Raw genomic sequence first — 20666 nt, 5'->3', positions numbered from 1 at the left:
GGCAGCGGAGATGGGTGGCAGAGGGAAAGAGGATAGCTGGGCGGGAGAGTTGAGGAGGTGGTGGAAAGAGAGCGTGCACTGGTGGTGGGGTGAGGGTATGGAGAGCAACGGTGGGGCGGAGGGGGTGGAGGTGTAGGGGTAGGTAACTCAAAACACGATTTATGGTTTTTACTAATCCAATCTTGCAAGGAGTCATTTACAGCCCCAAATTGATTAAAGCTAAGGACTCCCCCTTGACAAAGTACAACTAGTTTAAAAGATACTTGTTGACAAGTTAGTTATGGCACGTATGGAACAGTCCTTTTCCTGCTGTCTGGTAGCAATGCAGGACACTTCTAACAACAAGCAAACTCTTGTCTGCTTAAAGGTAGCCTCTTTATGCTATAGTCATAATCTTCACATGGCACAAGCCCTCAGGCAGACAATGTGCAATACCATAAAAGACCCTATTCCTGAGGAACTATAGAAACTATTCATCCAGTGTTCCATTATTTTTTTCCACCTGCTTGCTTTAGTTCCTTCTGCCTACTCAAGGAAATGAAATAAATGAAACAATATATTGGTATAATAATATTCTATTCCATCAGGCTGACAGGAAGGGGCTTGGGATTGTAAAACTCAAATATCTAATTACCTTGCTCGGCATCTGCCACAAACTCAATCACAAGATACATCATCGATCTCTCCTTTTGCTTTAACCCGTTATCATCTTCTTCTCCCACCATCTACTATTTTCTTGTTCTGTTATAATCATTTTCCATTTGTTGACTCTACTCTGCCTCAGGCTCCAATCTACTTGCATATAGTGCTCTAATTATCTCTCCAAGACTGAGTACCTCCAGAATTGGCCCTCAGCCTCCATGTGCTATATTCTAGGCATCCTCCACTGTACCACAGCAGCTCATGCCAATGAATTACCAAAAGCAGCAATGCACACTGCCTTATGCTACCTCAGCACAAAGGATGCTCAGCTCCCCTCTGAAGAATTGCGATACCTACACAACTCGCAAATTTATTCGAGAACAAAGCCCTCCAATCTCCCCAGTCTTCTCTCGTATGCCTCCTTCCTGCAAACATCTGAGAATTGCCTACTACTCACCTACTCTGCATCACTCTTCAAAATGTTCAGTCTCACAAATAAAGCCATCATTCACAATCTCATCTCAGATTAATGCATCAACATCCTGTTCCTTACAAAAACGTGGTTCACAGAGGCTGCCCAGGTGTACATTCCACCATATACCTGACTGCCTGCTTCAAGCACCTTTTGAAAAAAATCTATTCCTTAACTCTTTCCAACAGCCTCTCAAAGTCCTAAGTTCCTGTCCCTTGGCTCTATACCAATCTTGACACATCTGTTGCACTCCAATACTCAACAGCTTCCTTTACTCTGCTTTGATATACTCATCTCTTCCACATCCCTCATTGTCTGACATTTCCACTGTTCTTCAAATACAATTCTAATCTCATTTTATGGCAGACAGCAACAGGTTGGAATGCATCTGCAACATGACTGACCTGATTAAACCAGGTCCAGCACTGAACAATCTAAACCAATACCTGAACTTCACCACATCAGAAACCTCCTATTGTCCAGGATTATGTTGGAGGGTAAGAGCAACTCCAGCCTGCTCACCATTGACAAACCACCTCATCCGATCTCCTTCCTCTGCTCCCTTAATTTTCACTTCTAACAATTTGAGGAATTGATGGATTTATTTGCTGCAAAAATTGAGACAATCAGCTCAGTTGCCTCCTCCCATATCATGGACTATTCCCAGCCCAGGCCCCTTATACCTTCTCCCTGATTCCTCATCATTCAATAGCTTCTCACCCATCACTGCAAAGTTCAATGCATTTACCTCCTGTACAATACTGGATAGTCCTCCAGTTTGGTTCCATTTTATTTCTATTAACAAAACCTCTCTTGCAATAAGCTATTTCCTCCAACCTCAGCATGGTCATGTTGGGTGGGTCAAAAGGCTTCATTCTTTCCCCCGCCCCCCCACCCCATCTTCTTTTCCTCCTCTGCATGTCGTCACTGAACAAAATCATCTGTAGGCATTAGACATCTTTGACATGTGTGCTGACGACACCCAGCTTTACCTCTCTGCTACCAGCTGATATCAACTTGATCAGTATGAATTTCATTCAAATCAGCACTGGCAAAACTAAAGCCTGTTCAGCTCCAAACAAAAACTCCACACTTCAGCCACAGCTTCATCCCTATTTCCCAACCATCTGATGGTTAAGTATTTATCATAATGGGCAGGTGGCAGATTAAATGAATGAATGGTGACGTTAGCGTGCACCATTCTCATTCACTTGTGGATACCTCATTGTCTCTTGCCCTTGTTTAATATAATTGACATATTCTAGCTTCAGAGTCTGAAGCAACTAGATTAAAGGAAAGCTACTCCTGTAACTCATGTAAGTTTTGAAGCTCAAACAGAGTTTTATTTTCTGGGGTACATATTAAAAAAATCTTAAATTTATAGCAAGAGGCAGTAGCCAAAGGGTGAAAGTGGACAATACTGTTCTAAAATATTTTTTCTTGTTTGCGCTTGTGCAATGTGACGCTGATAGGAAAAAAATGGAAATTGGGGAGATGAATGCGTTTTAAGTGGGGTTGGTGCCGAAGAAGTTGCAAAACTTACAAATTTCACTTATCAATGGAGGACTGAATGAATGATCACATTTACCCTTTATGAGGCTCAGTACTCAAACAGACAAAATGCATTATAATATGCAAGCCATGAGCATTATCCATACAACAAGCTATTTTAGGATCATTAATTGTACCGCCTGAAGCACAATTTCAAGCCAGGAAAAACAGAAAATAATGCCCACATACTAACTATGTTCTGATGAAAGGTCAGAGACCTGAAATATTAGCTCTGTTTCTCTCTCCACAGATCCTGTCAGACCTGCAGAGTATTCCAGCATTTTCAGTCTTTATTCTAAAAATGTGTTTTGTACCTAGTACGTACACTCAACATAGCTCATTTGTCAAACAATGATCACAACTGATTATTTTTAAAAGTCAGCCTCAATTTTCTGTCAGATTGATAGTAATAAAGAATGCACACATCACACAGATAGGTGTATCTGAACAAAGAGTTCTTAATGAGTGGATTCTTAAATCACCTGAGGGATATTAGCATTGCAGCTCTCCACCATAATGTAGCAAACCAGCTGAAGGACAAAGAGGCCAGCATCCAAGCGCCTCAGATAAAATTCATCTTCCATATCATCATCAATTATTTCCCCTTGTCGGACCATGTCCTGAAAAGTACATATGGCACAAAGTTTTAGGATAAATATTGTTAAACATTTTCATTTGCAACAAGTATAATTGCATTAGGTTTATTTAATAGACACATCTCTTGCTTATCGTCTTGACCAAGTCACCAGCTTAAAATTGTGAAAAAGCAGGAAGGGAAAGGTCAAAATAAATGACTAATGGCATGTAGACTATTTCAAGGTTCAAGTAAAAAGCATCAATTCTCAATACTAACTGTGATCAACAATATTCAATGAGCTGCAAAAATGTAATTAGATCTGAGCACTCTGTCTCCAATTTAAGAAATAGAGGATGCATTCTCTGGATTTTTCTTTTAAAAGGAGAAATTATATATATTTGAAATATGTTTATGTATATTATATATATAGTTATTACTTGACCTTAATTTGGTAATTAATGCACTTCAGAAGTAATTATTGGTTGTGAAACATTCTGGGATTTTGAGAGAATATCACAATGCACTAATTAAATGCAACAAACTTCTTCACATTTGACAATTTTATAGCTAATAGGGCATTCAAGAATTTAGACAAATTGCCCACATTTTAAGTGAATAACAAGTTAAAAGTTATTCTGAATTGATCATTTTGACAGATATCCATGCATGTACCATTAGTTCATGAAGCATATATTATTAATTTATGCATATATATGCCTTGATTAAAAATTAGCAAAATTGACATGGTAGAAGCGCCTTACAATTAACTTGGGGAGCGGCTGTCAAAACTTTAAAATTTAAGTTTCTGTGTACAACTAAATGCAGCTTGCAATACAAAGTCATACTGCACTTGCATATTCTTCCCTGTAAGAAAATTGATCAATTAATGTGATTGGTAGATTCCTTGTCAATTTATTAAAAGGTCTGTACTTTTCCATCTAGCATAAAACTGGATCATAAGATCGTAAATTTGGTGGGCAATTTCAAATGGTTTAAAAGCAATTAAATAGTTCACCAGCCTAACAGAAAATATTTAAAATTTAATGATAGAATTCTAACATTTTAAAAATGTCTTGTTTGAAATAGACCCATTGTGCTGTAAGCAGACTTACTAATGGCTGACATGGAACCCACAGAAACATATGTCAAAATCCATGGTTCAAATTGTCCCACCTGAGAGAGGTCAGCATGGTGGTGAGATCACAGCAAGAGACCAAAAAAGATTTTTTTTAAATTCGAGAAAGACATTACCTCTAAGCAGCACTATCCTGATAACTGAAATTTGCTCAAGACTTTTAACCGATGCTGCAATTCTAACACAAGGGATTTAGTGAGCTCAAGGTGTATATTCTCGTCATTAGGTGACCGGGTTATCAGTTGATCTGTCTTGTAAGAAATTCCATGAAAGCAATCTGCAAATTCCCACATCCAAGCTCTGGCACATCTAACAGCATCACATAGTGCATTACCAAACTATGCAAACCAGAAAGATTTCAGTTTCGAACCTTGACCAATTAGCTGATCTGAGCTGGGCTATGGCAGAATAGTTTAGAATTTCTGACCACTATTCAATTCCAACCTTGTAACCTTGTTCTATGAAATCCATTAATTTAACTGAATGGAAGGAGTTCAGAACAGCTTATATTTATTATAGATCTAATTTGCAACTTACTCCTAGCCACACTGGGAGTTTCTTAGCTAATTTCACTGGCAGGTACTATACTTAGAGCAACTCTTTTTTTCTTTTGAAGCTAGTGCTTCAGTATATCTGTAGTCCTTTCTTTTAAAGGCTGAACCTCACAAATATTCACTACTCCACAAAAGATGACAACAAAGGCCAGGACAGGTGACTGAAAAAGCAAAAGCTTATTTACAATCATATTGCTACAGGTGAAGACATATTTATGGTGCAGAAAGAACACTTTGAAGGGGCTCTCTCCCACAAACAATATCACTCCCCAAAATTAACATATATCGCACCTAACAGCAGTTACACGGAAACATAGGAAATAGGAGGAGTAGGCCATTCGGCCCCTCAAACCTGTTTCTCCATTCAACTAGATTACGACCTATCTTCTTCTACCCCAATGTCATTTTCCCACACTACCCTCATATCCCTTGATGCCTTTAATATCAAGAAATTTATCGATCTCTGCCTTGAACATACGCAATAACTTGGTGGCCACTGCTGGGACAAGACCCAGCCAATGTTGCCAAGGTGAAGGATGACCCCAGAAGTCAGCTAAGTTTTTTGGGCCTCGCTGGGGACAATCGGCTGGGCCCTGGGGAAGTTGGGGGTGGGGGGGGGGGGGGGCGGTTGGGGCTTTGGGGGCAGCCTAATCAGGAGGAACCCCCCAACCCGCAGCACAGTGGCGCAGTGGTTAGCACCGCAGCCTCACAGCTCCAGCGACCCGGGTTCAATTCTGGGTACTGCCTGTGTGGAGTTTGCAAGTTCTCCCTGTGTCTGAGTGGGTTTCCTCCGGGTGCTCCGGTTTCCTCCCACATGCCAAAGACTTGCAGGTTGATAGGTAAATTGGTCATTAGCAATTGCCCCTAGTATAGGTAGGTGGTAGGGAAATATAGGGACAGGTGGGGATGTGGTAGGAATATGGAATTAGTGTAGGATTAGTATAAATGGGTGGTTGATGGTCGGCACAGACTCGGTGGGCCGAAGGGCCTGTTTCAGTGCTGTATCTCTAAACTAAACTAAAGGCTGCCAAGTTTTACCTGCACTGTTCTTGGGGTCTTTGCTGTCTGCCCACTCCTCTCACCGCAGTGGGAGGAGGCCCTTAAGTAGAAGTTAATTGGCACTTAAGGGCCTTGGTTGGCCTGGGGCAGGCGGGCCATTTCTTGCCACCACTGCCCCACATAAAATTGCATCGGGAGCGGAAGGGTGTCACTTCCCACTCAATTTTACGCCCCCTCTGCAACCAGCCCACTCGTTGGGGCGGCCATAAAGTTCCAGCCAGATGTTAGCAAGGAGGACTTTGCAGGGTCAATGGGGCTGGGCATGCTATTGTCATTTCTGGTGCCCAGGTCGATGCCAGATGGTCCGTCCGTTTCATTCCTTTTAGACTTTATTCTAGCTGCTTGGTCCAACTGAGTGGCTTGCTAGGCCAAACGTAATGTAAAATTCTATCATAAAATGCTAACTCTTCCCTAAAGGTTCCGATACAATGAGATTATTAATTAGCCCTTTCTCATTGCACAATACTAGATCTAAAATAGCCCATTCTCTAGTTGGTTCCTCAACATACTGTTCTAGAAAACCGTCCATACACATTCCAGGAATTCATCCTCCACGACATTATTGCTAATTAGGTTTACCCAATCTATATGTAGATTGAAATTCCCCATGATTACTGTATTCCCCTTGTTAGATGCACCTCTAATTTTCTGATTTATACCGTGCCCTACATTACCATTACTGTTTGGTGGCCTATAAATAGCTCCCAACGTTTGCTGCCCCTTGCTGTTTCTGAGCTCCACCCAAACTGATTCCACATTTTGAACATCCGATCTAAGATCCTCTCTCACTAATATACTGATCTCATCCATTATTAACAGCACTATCCCACCTTCTTTTCCTTTCTGCCTATCCTTCCTATATGTCAAACACCCTTGAATATTTAGTTCCCAGCTTTGGTCACCCTACAGCCACATCTCCATAATGGCAATTAGATTTTTCTATATTTTGACCCTATTTGATGCTGGCCTTTGTTTCCGCTGCCTTCCAATTTTGCTTATTACTTTTCTTCCTACCATTATCAGCTATGTTTCTCTCCTATCTGAAATTTCTCTCAGGTTCCCATTTCCCTGCCACGCTAGTTTAAACCCTCCCCAATAGCACTAGCAAATCTCCCTGCAAGGATATTGGTACCAGTCCTGCTAAGGTATAACCTGCTCGTCCTCACTGTACATGTCCCACCTGCCCCAGAACTGGTCCCAATACCTCAGAAATCTAAAGCCCTCCCCTCCTGCACCATCTCTCCAGCCACGTGCTCATTTGGTTTATCTTCCTATTTCTGTACTCACTAGCTCGTGGCAATGGAAGCAATCCTGAGATTACTGTCTTTGAAGTCCTGCTTTTTAATCTCTTTCTTAGCTCTCTAAAATCTGCGTTCAGGACCTCATCCCAATTTCTACCTATGTTGTTGGTACCAATGCAGACCACGACCTCTGGCTGTTCACCCTCCCCCATAAGAATGCCCTGCAGCTGAAGAGTGACATCCTTGACCCTGGCATCAGGGTCTTTAATTTATTTATCTTCAATTTATTAATTTCCCTTCCCATGCAGATCTTCTACTTTGGGTCTTCACTTACGCTCTGAGCCACTCCTCTAATGTGGTTTTATGGTATTGAGGAACTTTATTCATTGATTTAGAAGTCATGCTGCACACCAGCCTGGATTTTACACCAGAGCTATCTGGGAGGGAAAGATTATTACCAGCTGGGTTCTGTTGTATTGTTGATTAGTACTTATATTCCCAAGTTTGGTGCCTACAGACTGACAATCAGGTCAGTTCAAATTATGGATCTCCATATTAGAAATGGAGGAAAGGACAGTTCTCAACCTCAGTAGCTCGCAAAAGGCACAACTTTGGCAGAGTACTTAGTACTATATGTGTTCTCCAGAGGATTTTCTTATCCTAATCCTTTGTATTTTATCTGATTTCATGCCTACTCTCATTATGAAGACACAAAGTGTAGATCCCGTACACACAATGAAGATTCAATTCTCTCTGCAGTGATATAAAAGCCAGGATTGAATGGGTAGCCCTGACTATTAGTTATGAATAACCTAATTTTGTATGACTTCTTCCCACAGTTCTACACATTCATTTATGAAAAAACTGCACAGCACATCACCTGAAAACTTCAGGAGTTACTTAGGTGCAATGCTGTCATCAATTTCCCCACTCCAAATTCCCCCCAAAATGTTGATCTAATTCCATAAGGTTGCAAGTTCACAGAATCATATTCAATCAACAAGCCATTTAATCAACAAGCCATCATGCCAGAGATTAATGTGAGAGTTTGCAAGCAACTGAAACCAAGACTATTGCCTGACAAACTGATGCCTACATGTTTTTCTCCTTCAATCTTCTTGTCAGCCACCTGCACAGCTTCCAGATACTTAAAATGCAGCTCCATCAGTCGGTCGACCTGTAAGAAACAGAAATAGCCATCAAATGAGGACCACATAAGACCTGCAAATTGCAAGAAATCAATCAGCTAGCTTAGGATTGTCCAAGCTTTTCACGTGGGGGGCCACATTACAATTTTTATCTTACATAGGGGGCTGGTGAGACAATTTCAGAAAGATAAAGGCAGTCCAAATTTATCTTACTATTAATCAACTATTGATCAAAACAACAAATGTGCATTTTTGTGAAGAAGCTTTAAGTGAAAAGATTAATTTGACTTACTTTCTCATCACTATGTTGGACACTGATTTAGTTAGATACCTGGCAATTTTTTCCTTGCACAAATAGTTAGTTTGCCCACATACTTCTTGTAGTGAAGGAGTATTCCAGATAGATGTCCATCTGTCAGGAGTGATCTTGATCACTCTCTCTCCCTCTGTCCCCCCACACTCTCACTCCCCCGGTGCCCCACACTCTGACAGTTGCAGAGAGCGGGAAGACTCAGCACAGCAGCTTTATGGTTGGTCAGTTTTTAAAACATCGCGCTGTCAGTTTCACAGCTGACAGGTGCTGGGAGTGGGAATAGCAGTTTTCCAACTTCAGACAGATTTGGGGTTTTCTGGTGGGCTTTTAAAAAAAAAAGTCGCAACCCGACTTTAATCCCCAAATCTGTCTGAAGTTAGGAAACTGCTGTTCCCGATGTCAGTACCTGTCAGTTGTGAAACTGACAGGGTGATGGTTAAAAAGCTGGTCTGAAAGACGACAATGGGAAAATTCTCATCTCAAATACATCTGCGGGCTGTATGTTGAACAACCCTGAGCTAGCTTCTTCTGAGAATTCGTCATTAAACAAAGCCTGCGTTATAGAAAACCAGCACATCCTACAGCCTGGAATTTATTGCAGTAACACAGCCAGTGGTAGTATCACTCACTAGCAGGAATACTATATAGCAGTGTGCAAATCAAATGCCATTTTTAGCTTTACCTACTAGACAGAGCCATGTATAATGCAATGACAGAAATTGGTGGTAATAATGTTCAACAGGTACCTATCTCAGCCCTACAAAGCATATACGATCATCCACGGACATGTCATGTTACTAAAAATAAAAACACTGCATTTATAAAAACTGGGACCCACCTGGTGAGTGATCCTGGATAACGTTACTAATTAGTAGCCTTTTATTGGATGGTATGGGAGAGGGGAAGAGAAGAAAGGGTCGGTAGGGATTTCATGACTATGGAGGCAATGGATAGTCCCATGAACTTCTTGCACCATGACAGGCTGTTTCATCTTCACAGCCAATTCAATGCCAGTGTACATATTTGAAATAACACATGAATATTCATTTGATGATATATATCCACATTGGTGGTATAAATCACATTTATTTCTGTGACTTTCCATAGATATTGTGCTGCAGTGATGATGCAAAACCCACACATAAATCTGGAAAAGTAAGGCTCTCTAATAACAACATACCCAAGCTATTTCACGTTTAAAAAATTATCAACATAAAAATGACAGTCATTTCTAGAATTAAATGCTTTTCAAAAACATTAGACAATAATGTTGCATCAACACTAGGAAAGGGCACTGAATCAATTAAGTACTATGGTGCTATAGCAAAGCATTTTATAATGTAAATTTTATTGTACCTATGCAAGTATATTTTCAAAAATACTGTCACAACAATGTACTGTTACCTCAGTTATGCGAGCATATATAATATTTTATTATATTTGAAAATGCTGTGTAATTGTTTCACATATGAACTAACAAAGGCAGGTAAAGGCTTTTTTCCTTTGGTCTCCACACATTTCACAGCTTGCTCAACTTATAGTTCATTTCTGTTTTTTTAAAAAACATTATTGCACATGTAGAGAGTCATCAACTTCATGGTAAGTAGGGTTACAAAGCAGAAGTTAATTGAACAAGAGTTGATGTTATGACTGAAGGACAACACACACTGGAAGAGGGAAGGATTACCAGTGTCGGGGAGCGGAAGAAATTAGAGTAGGATTCGGAGGCAAAGGATATAGCCTGAGCCATAGGGCCAGGAAAGAGGGAAATGGAACAGCAGATTTAGAAGCGAGGGAAGGGTAATGAATGAATAGTGTGAGGCTCAAGAAGAGCACAGTAACAGATTAGAGAAATGTTGAGGCCCAGAGAAGAGAACGGAGAGAATCTAAAGTGCAGGAGTGGGGCTGGAGCCTGCAGGAAATGGCTGCACTGCTGCTATTAGTGACATCAGTCTGGTAAACTTAGCTGAGCAGGGAAGATGCTGGGCTTTTGGACAAGAGTAAAGGGAAAAGCAAGGAAGGGGAGTAGAACTGCAGAGAGAGGGAGCTCAAGGGTGGGTGGAGTGGAGCGGGCAAGGAAGGGTAGGAGCAGGCAAGCAGAATGGGGAGGAGAAGAGGAAAGGGGAAATGAGAAAGGAAATATATGGTGCTGGAGGGGAAGAAGGGTAGATGGAAGGGCACTATGGAGAAAGAGGATGACTGGGAAATGGGGGTGGGGGGGTGGGGGGGAGGTGAGGGGGGCAGGAAGGGAAATAGGGTATTGGGACTTAAATGGTGTAATGCTCGCCCGACCTCCTTGTCTTTGACTTGTTCGTCTCTCTTCTCAGTCGCCGAGTTGTGCTTTGTCAATCTCCCCTCTCCAAGTCCCTCAGCTACTCTCTCCTATCCTCCCCAGGCTGCTCTCTATTTCTCCCCATTCCTTTGCCATGGGCTACTCTCACCTCACCTACTCCACTTTGCTGATCTCTTCTTCCTCCAACCTGGACTACTTCAGTTTACTCTTTACATTCAAAGGAGAGTTATTGGCCATGGCCAATACAATGGGGCAGGCCAAGCTCACAGAGTGCAGAAGGAGGCAATTCTGCCTGTCATGATTGTGCAAGCTCTTTGAAATTGAAACCAACCCTGGCTCAATGAGTGTAGAACAGCATGCTAGGAGCATCACCAGGCATTCCTAAAAATGAAGTGCCAACCTGGTGAAGTTACAACACAGGACTACATGTATGGTAAAGAGCGGAAGCAGCATGTTACAGACAGAACCAAGCAATCCCACAACCAATGGATCAGATCAAAGCTTTGCAGTCCTGCCACATCCAGTCATGAATGCTGGTGGACAATTAAGCAACTAACCAGGGGAGGTGGCTCCAAAATCATTCCATCCTAGATGGGAGAGCCTAGCATATAAGTACAATAAACAAGGCTGAAGCATTTGCAACCATCTTCAGCTATAAGTGCCAAGTAGATGACCCACTCTGGCCTCCTCCTGAAGACCCCACCATCACAGATGCCAGTTTTCAGCCAATTCAATTTACTCCATGTGGATCAAGAAACAGCTGAACGCACTGGATACAGCAAAGGCTATGGGCTCTGATAGCATGACAGCTGTAGTACTGAAGACTTGTCCTCCAGTATTAGCTGCATCCCTAGCCAAGCTGTTCCAGTACAGTTACAACACTGACATCTGCCCGACAATGTGGAAAATAGCCCACGTATGTCCTGCCCACAAAAACAAAAAGACAGAGCCAATCTGACCAATTACAGGCCCATCTGTCCATGCTCGATTATCAAAGCAATAGAAAGTGTCATTGACAGTGCAATAAAGCAGCTCTTACTTAGTAATAACCTACTCAATGATGCCCTGTTTGGATTCCACAGGGTCACTCGAGTCCAGACCTGATTATTAGCTTGAGTCAAACATGGACAAACAAGCTGAATTCCAGAGGCGAGGGGAGATTGACTGATCTTGACATCAGGCAGCATTTAACTGAGTGTGGCATCAAGGAGCCCGAGCAAAACTGAAGTCAATGGGAATCAGAGGGGAAAACTTTCCACTGGTTGGGGTTATACCTAGCACTAAGGACGATGGCTGTGCGTGTTGGAGGCCAATCACCTCAGCACCAGGACACCGCTGCTGGAGTTTCTCAGCGTAGTGTCCTAGGCCCAACCATATACAGCTGCTTCATCAATGACATTCCCTCCATCATAAGGTCAGAAATGGGGAGGTTTGCTGACGATTGCGCAGTGTTCAGTACCATTCGCAACTCCTCAGATGTTGATGCCTTCTGTGCTTGAATACAACAAGACCTGTATAATATTCAGGCTTGGACTGATAAGTGGCAAGTAACATTCATGCCACACAAGTGTCAGGTAATGACCATCTCCAATAAGAGAAAATCTAACCATCTCGCCTTGACGTTAAACAGCATTTACCATTACTCAATTCCCCACCATCAACATCCTGGGGTCACCGTTGACCAGAAATTTAACTAGACCAGTCATATAAATAATGTGGCTACAAGTGCATGTCAGAGGCTGGGAATTCTGTGGCGAGTGACTCACCTCCTGACTCCCCAAAGCCTGTCCACCATCTACAAGGCACAGGTCAGGAGTGTGATGGAATACTCTCCATTTACTTGGATGAGAGCAGTTCCAACAACATTCAAGAAACCTGACACCATCCAGGACAAAGCTGCCTGTTTGACTGGCACCGCATCCATCACCTTAAACATTCACTCTCTCCACCAATGGCGCACAGTGGTTGCAGTGTGTAGCATCTCCAAAATGCACTGCAGTAACTCGCCAAGGACCCTTCGACAACACCTTCCAAACTCATGACCTTTACTACCTAGAAGAACAAGGGTAGCAGATGGGAACACCACTACCTGTAAGCTCCCCTTCAAGTTACACACCAGCTTCACTTGGACCTATATCACTGTTCCTTCAATGTCACTGGGTCAACATCCCAGATCTTACTCCCCAACACTACTGTGGGCATAGCTACACCATATTTGGGGAGGGCAAATAAAGCGAGGGCATATACAATAAACGGGAGGATATTGAGAAAGGTAGAAGAAGTGAGAGACCTTGGAGTGCATGTCCACAGGTCCCTGAAGTTGGCAGGACAGGTCGATAGTGTGAAGAAGGCATATGGATTGCTTTCCTTTATTGGCCGAGGTACAGAATACAAAAGCAGGAATGTGATGATGGAACTGTATTAGGCTGGTTAGGCCGCAGCTGGAGTACTGCATGCAGTTCTGGTCATCACATTACAGAAAGGACATAATTGCTCTGGAGAGAGTGCAGAGGAGATTTACAAGAATGTTGTCAGGGCTTGAGGGTTGCAGTTACCAGTAATGATTGGATAAGCTGGGGTTGTTTTCCCTGGAATGGAGGAGGCTGCGGGGTGACTTGATTGAGGTGTACAAAATTATGAGGGGCCTAAATAGAGTAGACAGAAAGGAGCTGTTTCCCCTGGTGGGAGGTTGGTTACCAGAGGACACAGATTTAAGGTGATTGCAGAAGGATTAGAGGCGACATGAGGAGAAACTTTTTCATCCAGAGGGTGGCGGGTGCCTGGAATTCACTGCCAGGATCGGTGGTGGAGGCAGAAAACCTCAATTCTTTTAAAAGGTACCCGGACAAGCACCTGAGGTGCTGCAACCTGCGGAGCTATGGACCAGGTGCCGGATGGTGGCATTAGTTTGGGTGGATAGCTTACTCGACTGGCATGGACACGATGGGCTGAATGGCCTCCTTCTGTGCTGTATTTTTTCTATGTTCTATATGAACCACAGTGGTTCCACAAGACAGCTCACCAACATCTCAATTGCAATTAAGGATACGAAATAACTGCTGGCCTTGCCAGTGACACTCACATCCCATGAACAAATAAAAAACTCACTAGAATGATATCAGGGATGAAGAACCTCAGTTGCATGGAGATGGGAGAACTGATTGTTCTCCTTAAAATCATAGAAAGCTAAGCAGAGGGTCAGAGACCAGAGGACACAGATTAAAGACAAACGAGCCAGAGGGGAAATAAGAATTTATTTTTTACACGGTGTGTTGTTAAGATCTGGAATGCACTGCCCAAAAGTGTGATGGAGCAGATTCAATAGGAACTTTCAAAAGGGAATTGGATATATAATCAGAAAGGAAAAATTTGTAGTGCTATAGGGAAAGATCAGGGATGTGGGACTAAATGGATAACTCTTTCAAAGAGCCAGCAAAGCATAATGGGCTAAATGGCCCCTTTCTTTGCTGTAAGATTCTGTGACCTTCCTTCAGTAGTCCCACTGAAACCCTGAGAGACTGTGATTCTGGTGTTACCACAATTAGTCAGGTGTTCAAATTTCCTATTTTAGCCAGTGTATTCTATTAAGGGAACACCCTTAAAAATACATTACAGTGTCTTTTGAGTGAACTTTTGTATACGCCAATTCTCCAGCAAACCTGGAGACCCATTATACATTGTCATGGACCTGTAAATATTTTTCTCCTTTTTGGCTGGAGAAGGGCCCCCTGTGTCTCCTACTTTCCTATCTCTTCCAGGACTGCCTGGGCGGATATCATCTTCCCACCCTTTGTCCTTTTTGAATTTGTTAGGGTGATTAGGAAAAGTTATCCCCGGGAAACCGACTTATGAATTAAAGCAAACTCATCGGCCAGAATGGTCGCTTGCTGGGCTCCTTGAACCTGCTGCTCCTCGACATGGATCTTTATTGAGAACGGGAGAGTGTTTTCAAATTCCTCGAACAGGATTACTTCTCTGAGTCTCATAACGGAGTTGTATTTTTAAAGCTCTCAGCCACTGGTCAAAAACCAGCTGCTTACTTCTTTCAAACTCCAGATAAGTTTGACTGGCTTGCTTTTTGAGGGTTCTAAACTTTTGGCGATAGGCTTCAGGTACTAATTCAAATGCCCCAAGGATAGCATTTTTGGTCAGTTCATAATTTGATGAACTCTCATCTGGCAACAAGGAATAAACCGCATGGGCAGTTTGCAATAAGGGAGACCAGATCTCAGCTGGCGATTTTAGCTGCCTTGCCAGTTTCTCAAAAGACACAAAAAATTCTACCACATCTTCCTAATTGAATTTTGGAATTAACTGAGCGAGGTTTAGCAATTATGTACCCAGCGCTAAATTCTGCTCCTCCACATTGGCAATGCTTTCACTGGGATTACTCTGTTGCCCCCTAGTCAACTCAAGCCGCTTGAGCTCTCTCTCTTCAGATTCTTTCCCGAATATTCTTTCTCTCTCTCCTGCTTTTCATTCTCTTCATATTCCTTTTGGAAGGCTCTCTCCTTCTCCCTCTCTCTTTCCTCAAATTGAAGTTTCCTCTGTTCCAATTGTATCTTTGCTAACAATACCCTGTCGGAATCTGCTTCTTCATATTCAAGGGAAAAATGGTTGGCCACTAGCCTTAGGAGTTCAGACTTCCTAGCCTTGCCACGTACAGTGATCCCACACTGCTCAGCCACTTTTCCCAACTACTCTCACTGCTGCATTTAAAAAAAAAACGCACGCATGATGCCGAGTGAGGTGAACTCGCTATTATTTCCACAGCAAACTTTGGGCCAAAGACTTCCTACTATAAGCCCATAATCCATTATTCTTACTGCATTAGTGGACAATTCGCTCTTTGAAACTGATCTCTATTTTACATTTGTGATTTAAAGTGTAGTTTGTGGTTTTTTCATTTATGATCACTTCTTTTAATTTGGCATAATTACCTTTATACATCATCTCATTTATTTAAAAAAAAATTAATTACAACCTTGCTCAATCTTTTTTGTTGTTGCTAGGAACAGATTCAGCTTTCTTAGCCTTTCTTCGTAACCGGTGACCGTAGGGATTGTCCTTAGTTAGCCTGTAGACAGGGTTGACCTGCTCCTAGGTAATGATCTGGTGGGGGTGAAGGTGGTAGCTCCCTAGTAGTGAAAGAAAGACTGCAGGAGGTCAGAGAGACAGGACAGTGGCAGGAGACAGTCCCCTGCTGTTCCCTGAATGTGTAGTGGATCAGGCCATGATCAAACCAGCTCCCCCAGAGGAGACTGAATTAGCACTACAGGCAGATGACCATGAGATCTGCCTGTCTGAGACTTTCTTTGGAAAGTTAGGAGACCCAAAGAATGAATTAAATGGATTTTCCCTAGCTGAGGCTCAGTGAGCTGACCCAGTATTGCGAGAGTTAGCACAGGCTGCACAGTCTGAAAGTGAAGCAGAGGGAGTCCCTGATTGCTACTATTTAAAGAATGAGGTACTGATGAGGAAATGGAGTTCACCCCACAGACCTGAGAGCAAGGAGTGGACGGTAGTTCACCAGTTAGTGGTGCCACAGAAGTACCAGAGAGAAATATTAAGAAGGACCCACGAGACTACAGTGGGTATGCGGTAAACAAAAGACCAATGCCCGCATAACACAGCAGTTTGACTTGCCAAAACTCCACAAAGATGTGGTGAAGTACTCCAGGAGTTGCCACATGTGCCAGGTTGAGGAGAAACCCCAACCGACAGTGAAACCTGCACCCGCAAGTCCTGTACCAGTGTTCGGAGGGCACTCCAGCAGAGGGCTGTTGAACAGTAAGGGACCCCCGCTGAGAACAAAGGGGGACAGGGAGGGACATGGCTGGCAAAAGTTTAAAAAAAGGGAAAAAAGTGGCAGGATAAAAGAAGTCCGGGAAGAATCCCAGACGAAAACCCCTACTGTCTGGTCAGCCAACCCCGAAATATGTGAAAAGGTAGACCCCACATCCTCCTACGTAAATGCAGACACTAGAAGCACCCCACCAGAGTTGCTAACAGTATTTACAGGAACCTGCAGAGACAAAGAGAGACCTCTAGGGGTCACAGAAGCCGTGAGGGTGATGCATCACCTAGTCGAAGTGTCACAGGAGACTGTAGTTAAGTCTGCACAAATGTCTGCAGGTAGGAGTGTCCCAGAGAACAAAGGGGAAAATACCAAAGTCTCCTCCCCCACAGTCAGAGGAAAAGGGAACCAACACCATACTGCCTGTCTGGAGTTTGCAAGTTCTCCCTGTGTCTGCGTGGGTTTCCTCCGGGTGCTCCGGTTTCCTCCCACATGCCAAAGACTTGCTGGTTGATAGGTTAATTGGCCGTTAAAAATTACCCCAAGTATAGGTAGGTGGTAGGGAAATATAGGGACAGGTGGGGATGTGGTAGGAATATGGGATTAGTGTAGGATTAGTATAAATGGGTGGTTGATAGTCGGCACAGACTCGATGGGCCGAAGGGCCTGTTTCAGTGCTGTATCTCTAAAAAAAAAAACCACCCCCCCATCCCCTTAAAGTCAAAAGTCTTTGCATGAATCAGAGTTCAGGATAGACCTGCCCACTACTAACTCTAAGAAAAAAAAGAGGAAATTAAAACTGCCTAAGCACCCAGAAGACCACTTTTAATAGGCTTTAAGATTGGTGAATGAATGGAAATGAATGAGAGAAATGCATGTTTTTTCTTTCTGTATCTTACATTTCTTTCAAACCCTGTAATGAAATGCGCTGTTTTTCTTCAAATCGCATTTTATACCCCTGGGGATGGAGGTGTCAGGTAAGCCCCCACACCTGCCAAGAATGAGGAAAATTAATTTCGCCACATGACTTTAAACTGATGAAGAAAGAACTTGTTTTAAAAAACAATTGGAGTCTTTGGCTGGAGAGAGACATTAACATGTCAACAGACAAGTACTTCAAAAGGACAAAGGGGCTATTCCCTACTCCAATTTAATCCACAATGGACTTTTGATTACCAGATGTTGAAGCATTCCAGGTTAACTACTAAGATGGCCGAAAACACGAACAGGTGCGGTCAGGCCAGTTCAGTCACATGACTGACTGCTGGAGCTTTTTGAATTTGAACTTCCAACAGGGAATTTGAACTCAGAAGGCTGTTAGCTCCTGGACTGAGAACACCTCTCTCTCACCAGCTTCGGAAACCAATGAAGACATATGAACCCCAAGAGAGAAAAGTCTCTGACGGTGAACAAGGTTTAAGAAGAATAGAGCCCCAATGAAAATAAAGAGCTGTCTACAATCAGCACTCTATGGCGAGCTGGAAACACAGAAATAGTAACAAGAAACCTCTTTTTAGAGACTGCCTCAAAGCTCTCCATTTTGTTTTTCTTCTGCTCTTTTCTATCCCTATTTGCGTGTGTGTATCGCATGTGCATGCTAGCACGGGTGCGTTGTCTATCTGTAGGCTGTAACCGTATTCAAGTTTAAATTTAATAAATTTCGCTTTTCTTTAAACCTAAAGAAAACCTGGTATGCTCATTTCTTTGCCTTATAATTCGAAAGCTGTGAACAAGGATTCACAAAGGGGGAACTCAAAACACAGTGTGTTTAAAATTAAACCCTGTTACAATAAGACCAAGTGAAGACAGTAAAAGACCCCTAGACACCCTTCTCACCTGGACATAACAACGTTTAAGATTTAGTTTTTTAAAATAAATAGTTAATTTGTTGTTGCCTAAAGATACCTGGTTTGGTCTGTTTTATTGTGGGGTTTACTAGAGTTTTTAATTTGGCTGTGTTCCAATTGGGTGTGAATGCTTAATATGCTGCGACCAGTGACGGGATTGAATTGACCGTGCATTGCTCCTGCTGTGGTCGTAACAGACTTGCCTCGCCCTTTATGTTTTGTGTTTTAATATTATGTTACTGAATAGGGCAGTACATGCTGTTACGAAAGTGCTTCCTTTTTTTAAAAAAAAAATATTTTTTTTGAGGACTTGTGTTAAAACTGAAAAGTATCCATGGATGTGACTTTTTTTTAAACCAAGTTCACCGAAAGGACACTTGAGATGTTGTTTGAAAACCACCTGTGCTTCAAGTCATGTGCTTTGGGCTCAGTAAATAACAGAACTCTTGGTAACCTGGGGAAAAATGGTTACAGAGAAGCTACATGTCAAGGTTGATGGCAGTCAGGAGATCGACTCTCTGTTTGAGGTTTGGACATTGTTTTCTGTTAAGTTGGGGTGTGAACTGTTTGAAGACAGTTGTTGTTTTCCTCCCAAGGACAAAGAAATCACCCAACTCATCTCCTTCTCTACCTCTTTGAAGAAATCCTGCAAAGATCCAGTGTGGGAGGGCTACAATCCCTGGTGCTGCATAGTTCCTGAGAAGCTGAAAAAATCCTCCAATTTAAGCGTGTGTTGGCAGAAAACCCCGATGCCATATTTCTCCCAGAAAGCCTACTAGAATAATTCTAGACATCACCAGAACGGACTGCTTCTGAAACAATCCCAGTCTCTATATAGTCGGACGCTGGATTAAAAAGGGACAACTGACTTCTTTCCATATCCTCTTTTATCGTGAAGAATTAACTAGTATTTGGCCAAAGTAGTTTTTTATTGTTTCTTTTTGTAACAGACCTCTGCAGAGAGAAGGGCTGGATTTTACATATTTTGGCGGCAGCCGTAAGCAATGGCGGCCCGCACGTGCGGACAGAATTTCGCGGAGCCACTGTGATATTAGACGCACATTTAAATGGCCAAGTCATTTAAATAACCGCCTCCCCACCCCCCGATGACGTGTTACAGTCATGTCTGTGGCACCACAGGTGGCTCAGATGCACAGGAAGGGAGGAAGAGGAGTGGAAGAGCAATAGTGATAGGGGATTCGACAGTCAGGGTATCAGACAGGTGTTTCTGAGGCAGTAAACGTGACTCCAGGATGGTGCATTACCTCCCTGGTGCCAGGGTCAAGGATGTCACAGAATGGCAGCAGGACATCCTTCTGGGGGAGGGTGAACAGCCAGAGGTCCTGGTCCACATTGGTACCAATGATATAGGTAAGAAGGGGGATGAGGTCCTGAAAGCAGATTTTAGGGAGTTAGGAAGAAAATTAAAAAGCAGGACCTCAAGAGCAGTAATCTCAGGATTATTCCTAGTGCCACGTGCTAGTGAGCAAAGGAATAGGAAGATTTATCGATTGAACATGTGGTTGGAGAACTAGTGAAGGAAGGAGGCCATCAGATTTCTGAGGCATTGGGACTGGTTCTGGGACAAGTGGGACCTGCACAAGATGGGCTGGTACTGTTGGGGAGAGTTTAAACTAGCTTATCGGGGGAAGGGAACCCGAGGGGTGACTCAAATTGGAAGGAAACAAAGCTGATAACAAGAGGTAGAAAAGTAGCAAACAACATCCGAAGGCAGGCGATACAAAGGAGAGCATCAACTAGGCTTAGCATGCAGAATAAAGTAAAGATGATGGCAATAAGGTAGATGATTTAAAGGCACAGATAGAGGTAAATGGGTATGATCTAATTGCCATTACAGAAACATGACTACGGGGTGACCAAGACTGGGAACTGAATATTCAAGGATATTCAACATTTAGGAAGGATGGGCAAAAAGGAAAAGGAGGTGGTGTTGCACTGATAGTAAGGGATTGGATCAGTACATTAGTAAGGGCGGATCTCAGATCAGAAGAACAAAATGTGGAATCTGTTTGGGTG

The 20666-nt window shown here is 42.8% G+C and overlaps 1 protein-coding gene across 1 annotated transcript in view; it reads right to left on the bottom strand.

Annotated features, from left to right (window-relative positions):
* Positions 1–20666, bottom strand: part of ctnnbl1 (catenin, beta like 1) — a 249430-nt gene that overhangs the window by 46697 nt on the left and 182067 nt on the right. The window contains exons 13-14 of the mRNA XM_068048127.1: positions 8328–8408; positions 3148–3285 (exon numbers count right to left, since the gene is read on the bottom strand). Coding sequence (XP_067904228.1) covers positions 3148–3285; positions 8328–8408 — 219 coding nt within the window. The remainder of the gene's footprint in view (positions 1–3147; positions 3286–8327; positions 8409–20666) is intronic.

Source organism: Heterodontus francisci, chromosome 16 (assembly GCF_036365525.1).
Source record: "Heterodontus francisci isolate sHetFra1 chromosome 16, sHetFra1.hap1, whole genome shotgun sequence".
Taxonomy (NCBI): Eukaryota; Metazoa; Chordata; class Chondrichthyes; order Heterodontiformes; family Heterodontidae; genus Heterodontus; species Heterodontus francisci.
This window is presented reverse-complemented; position numbering and strand designations above follow the sequence as displayed.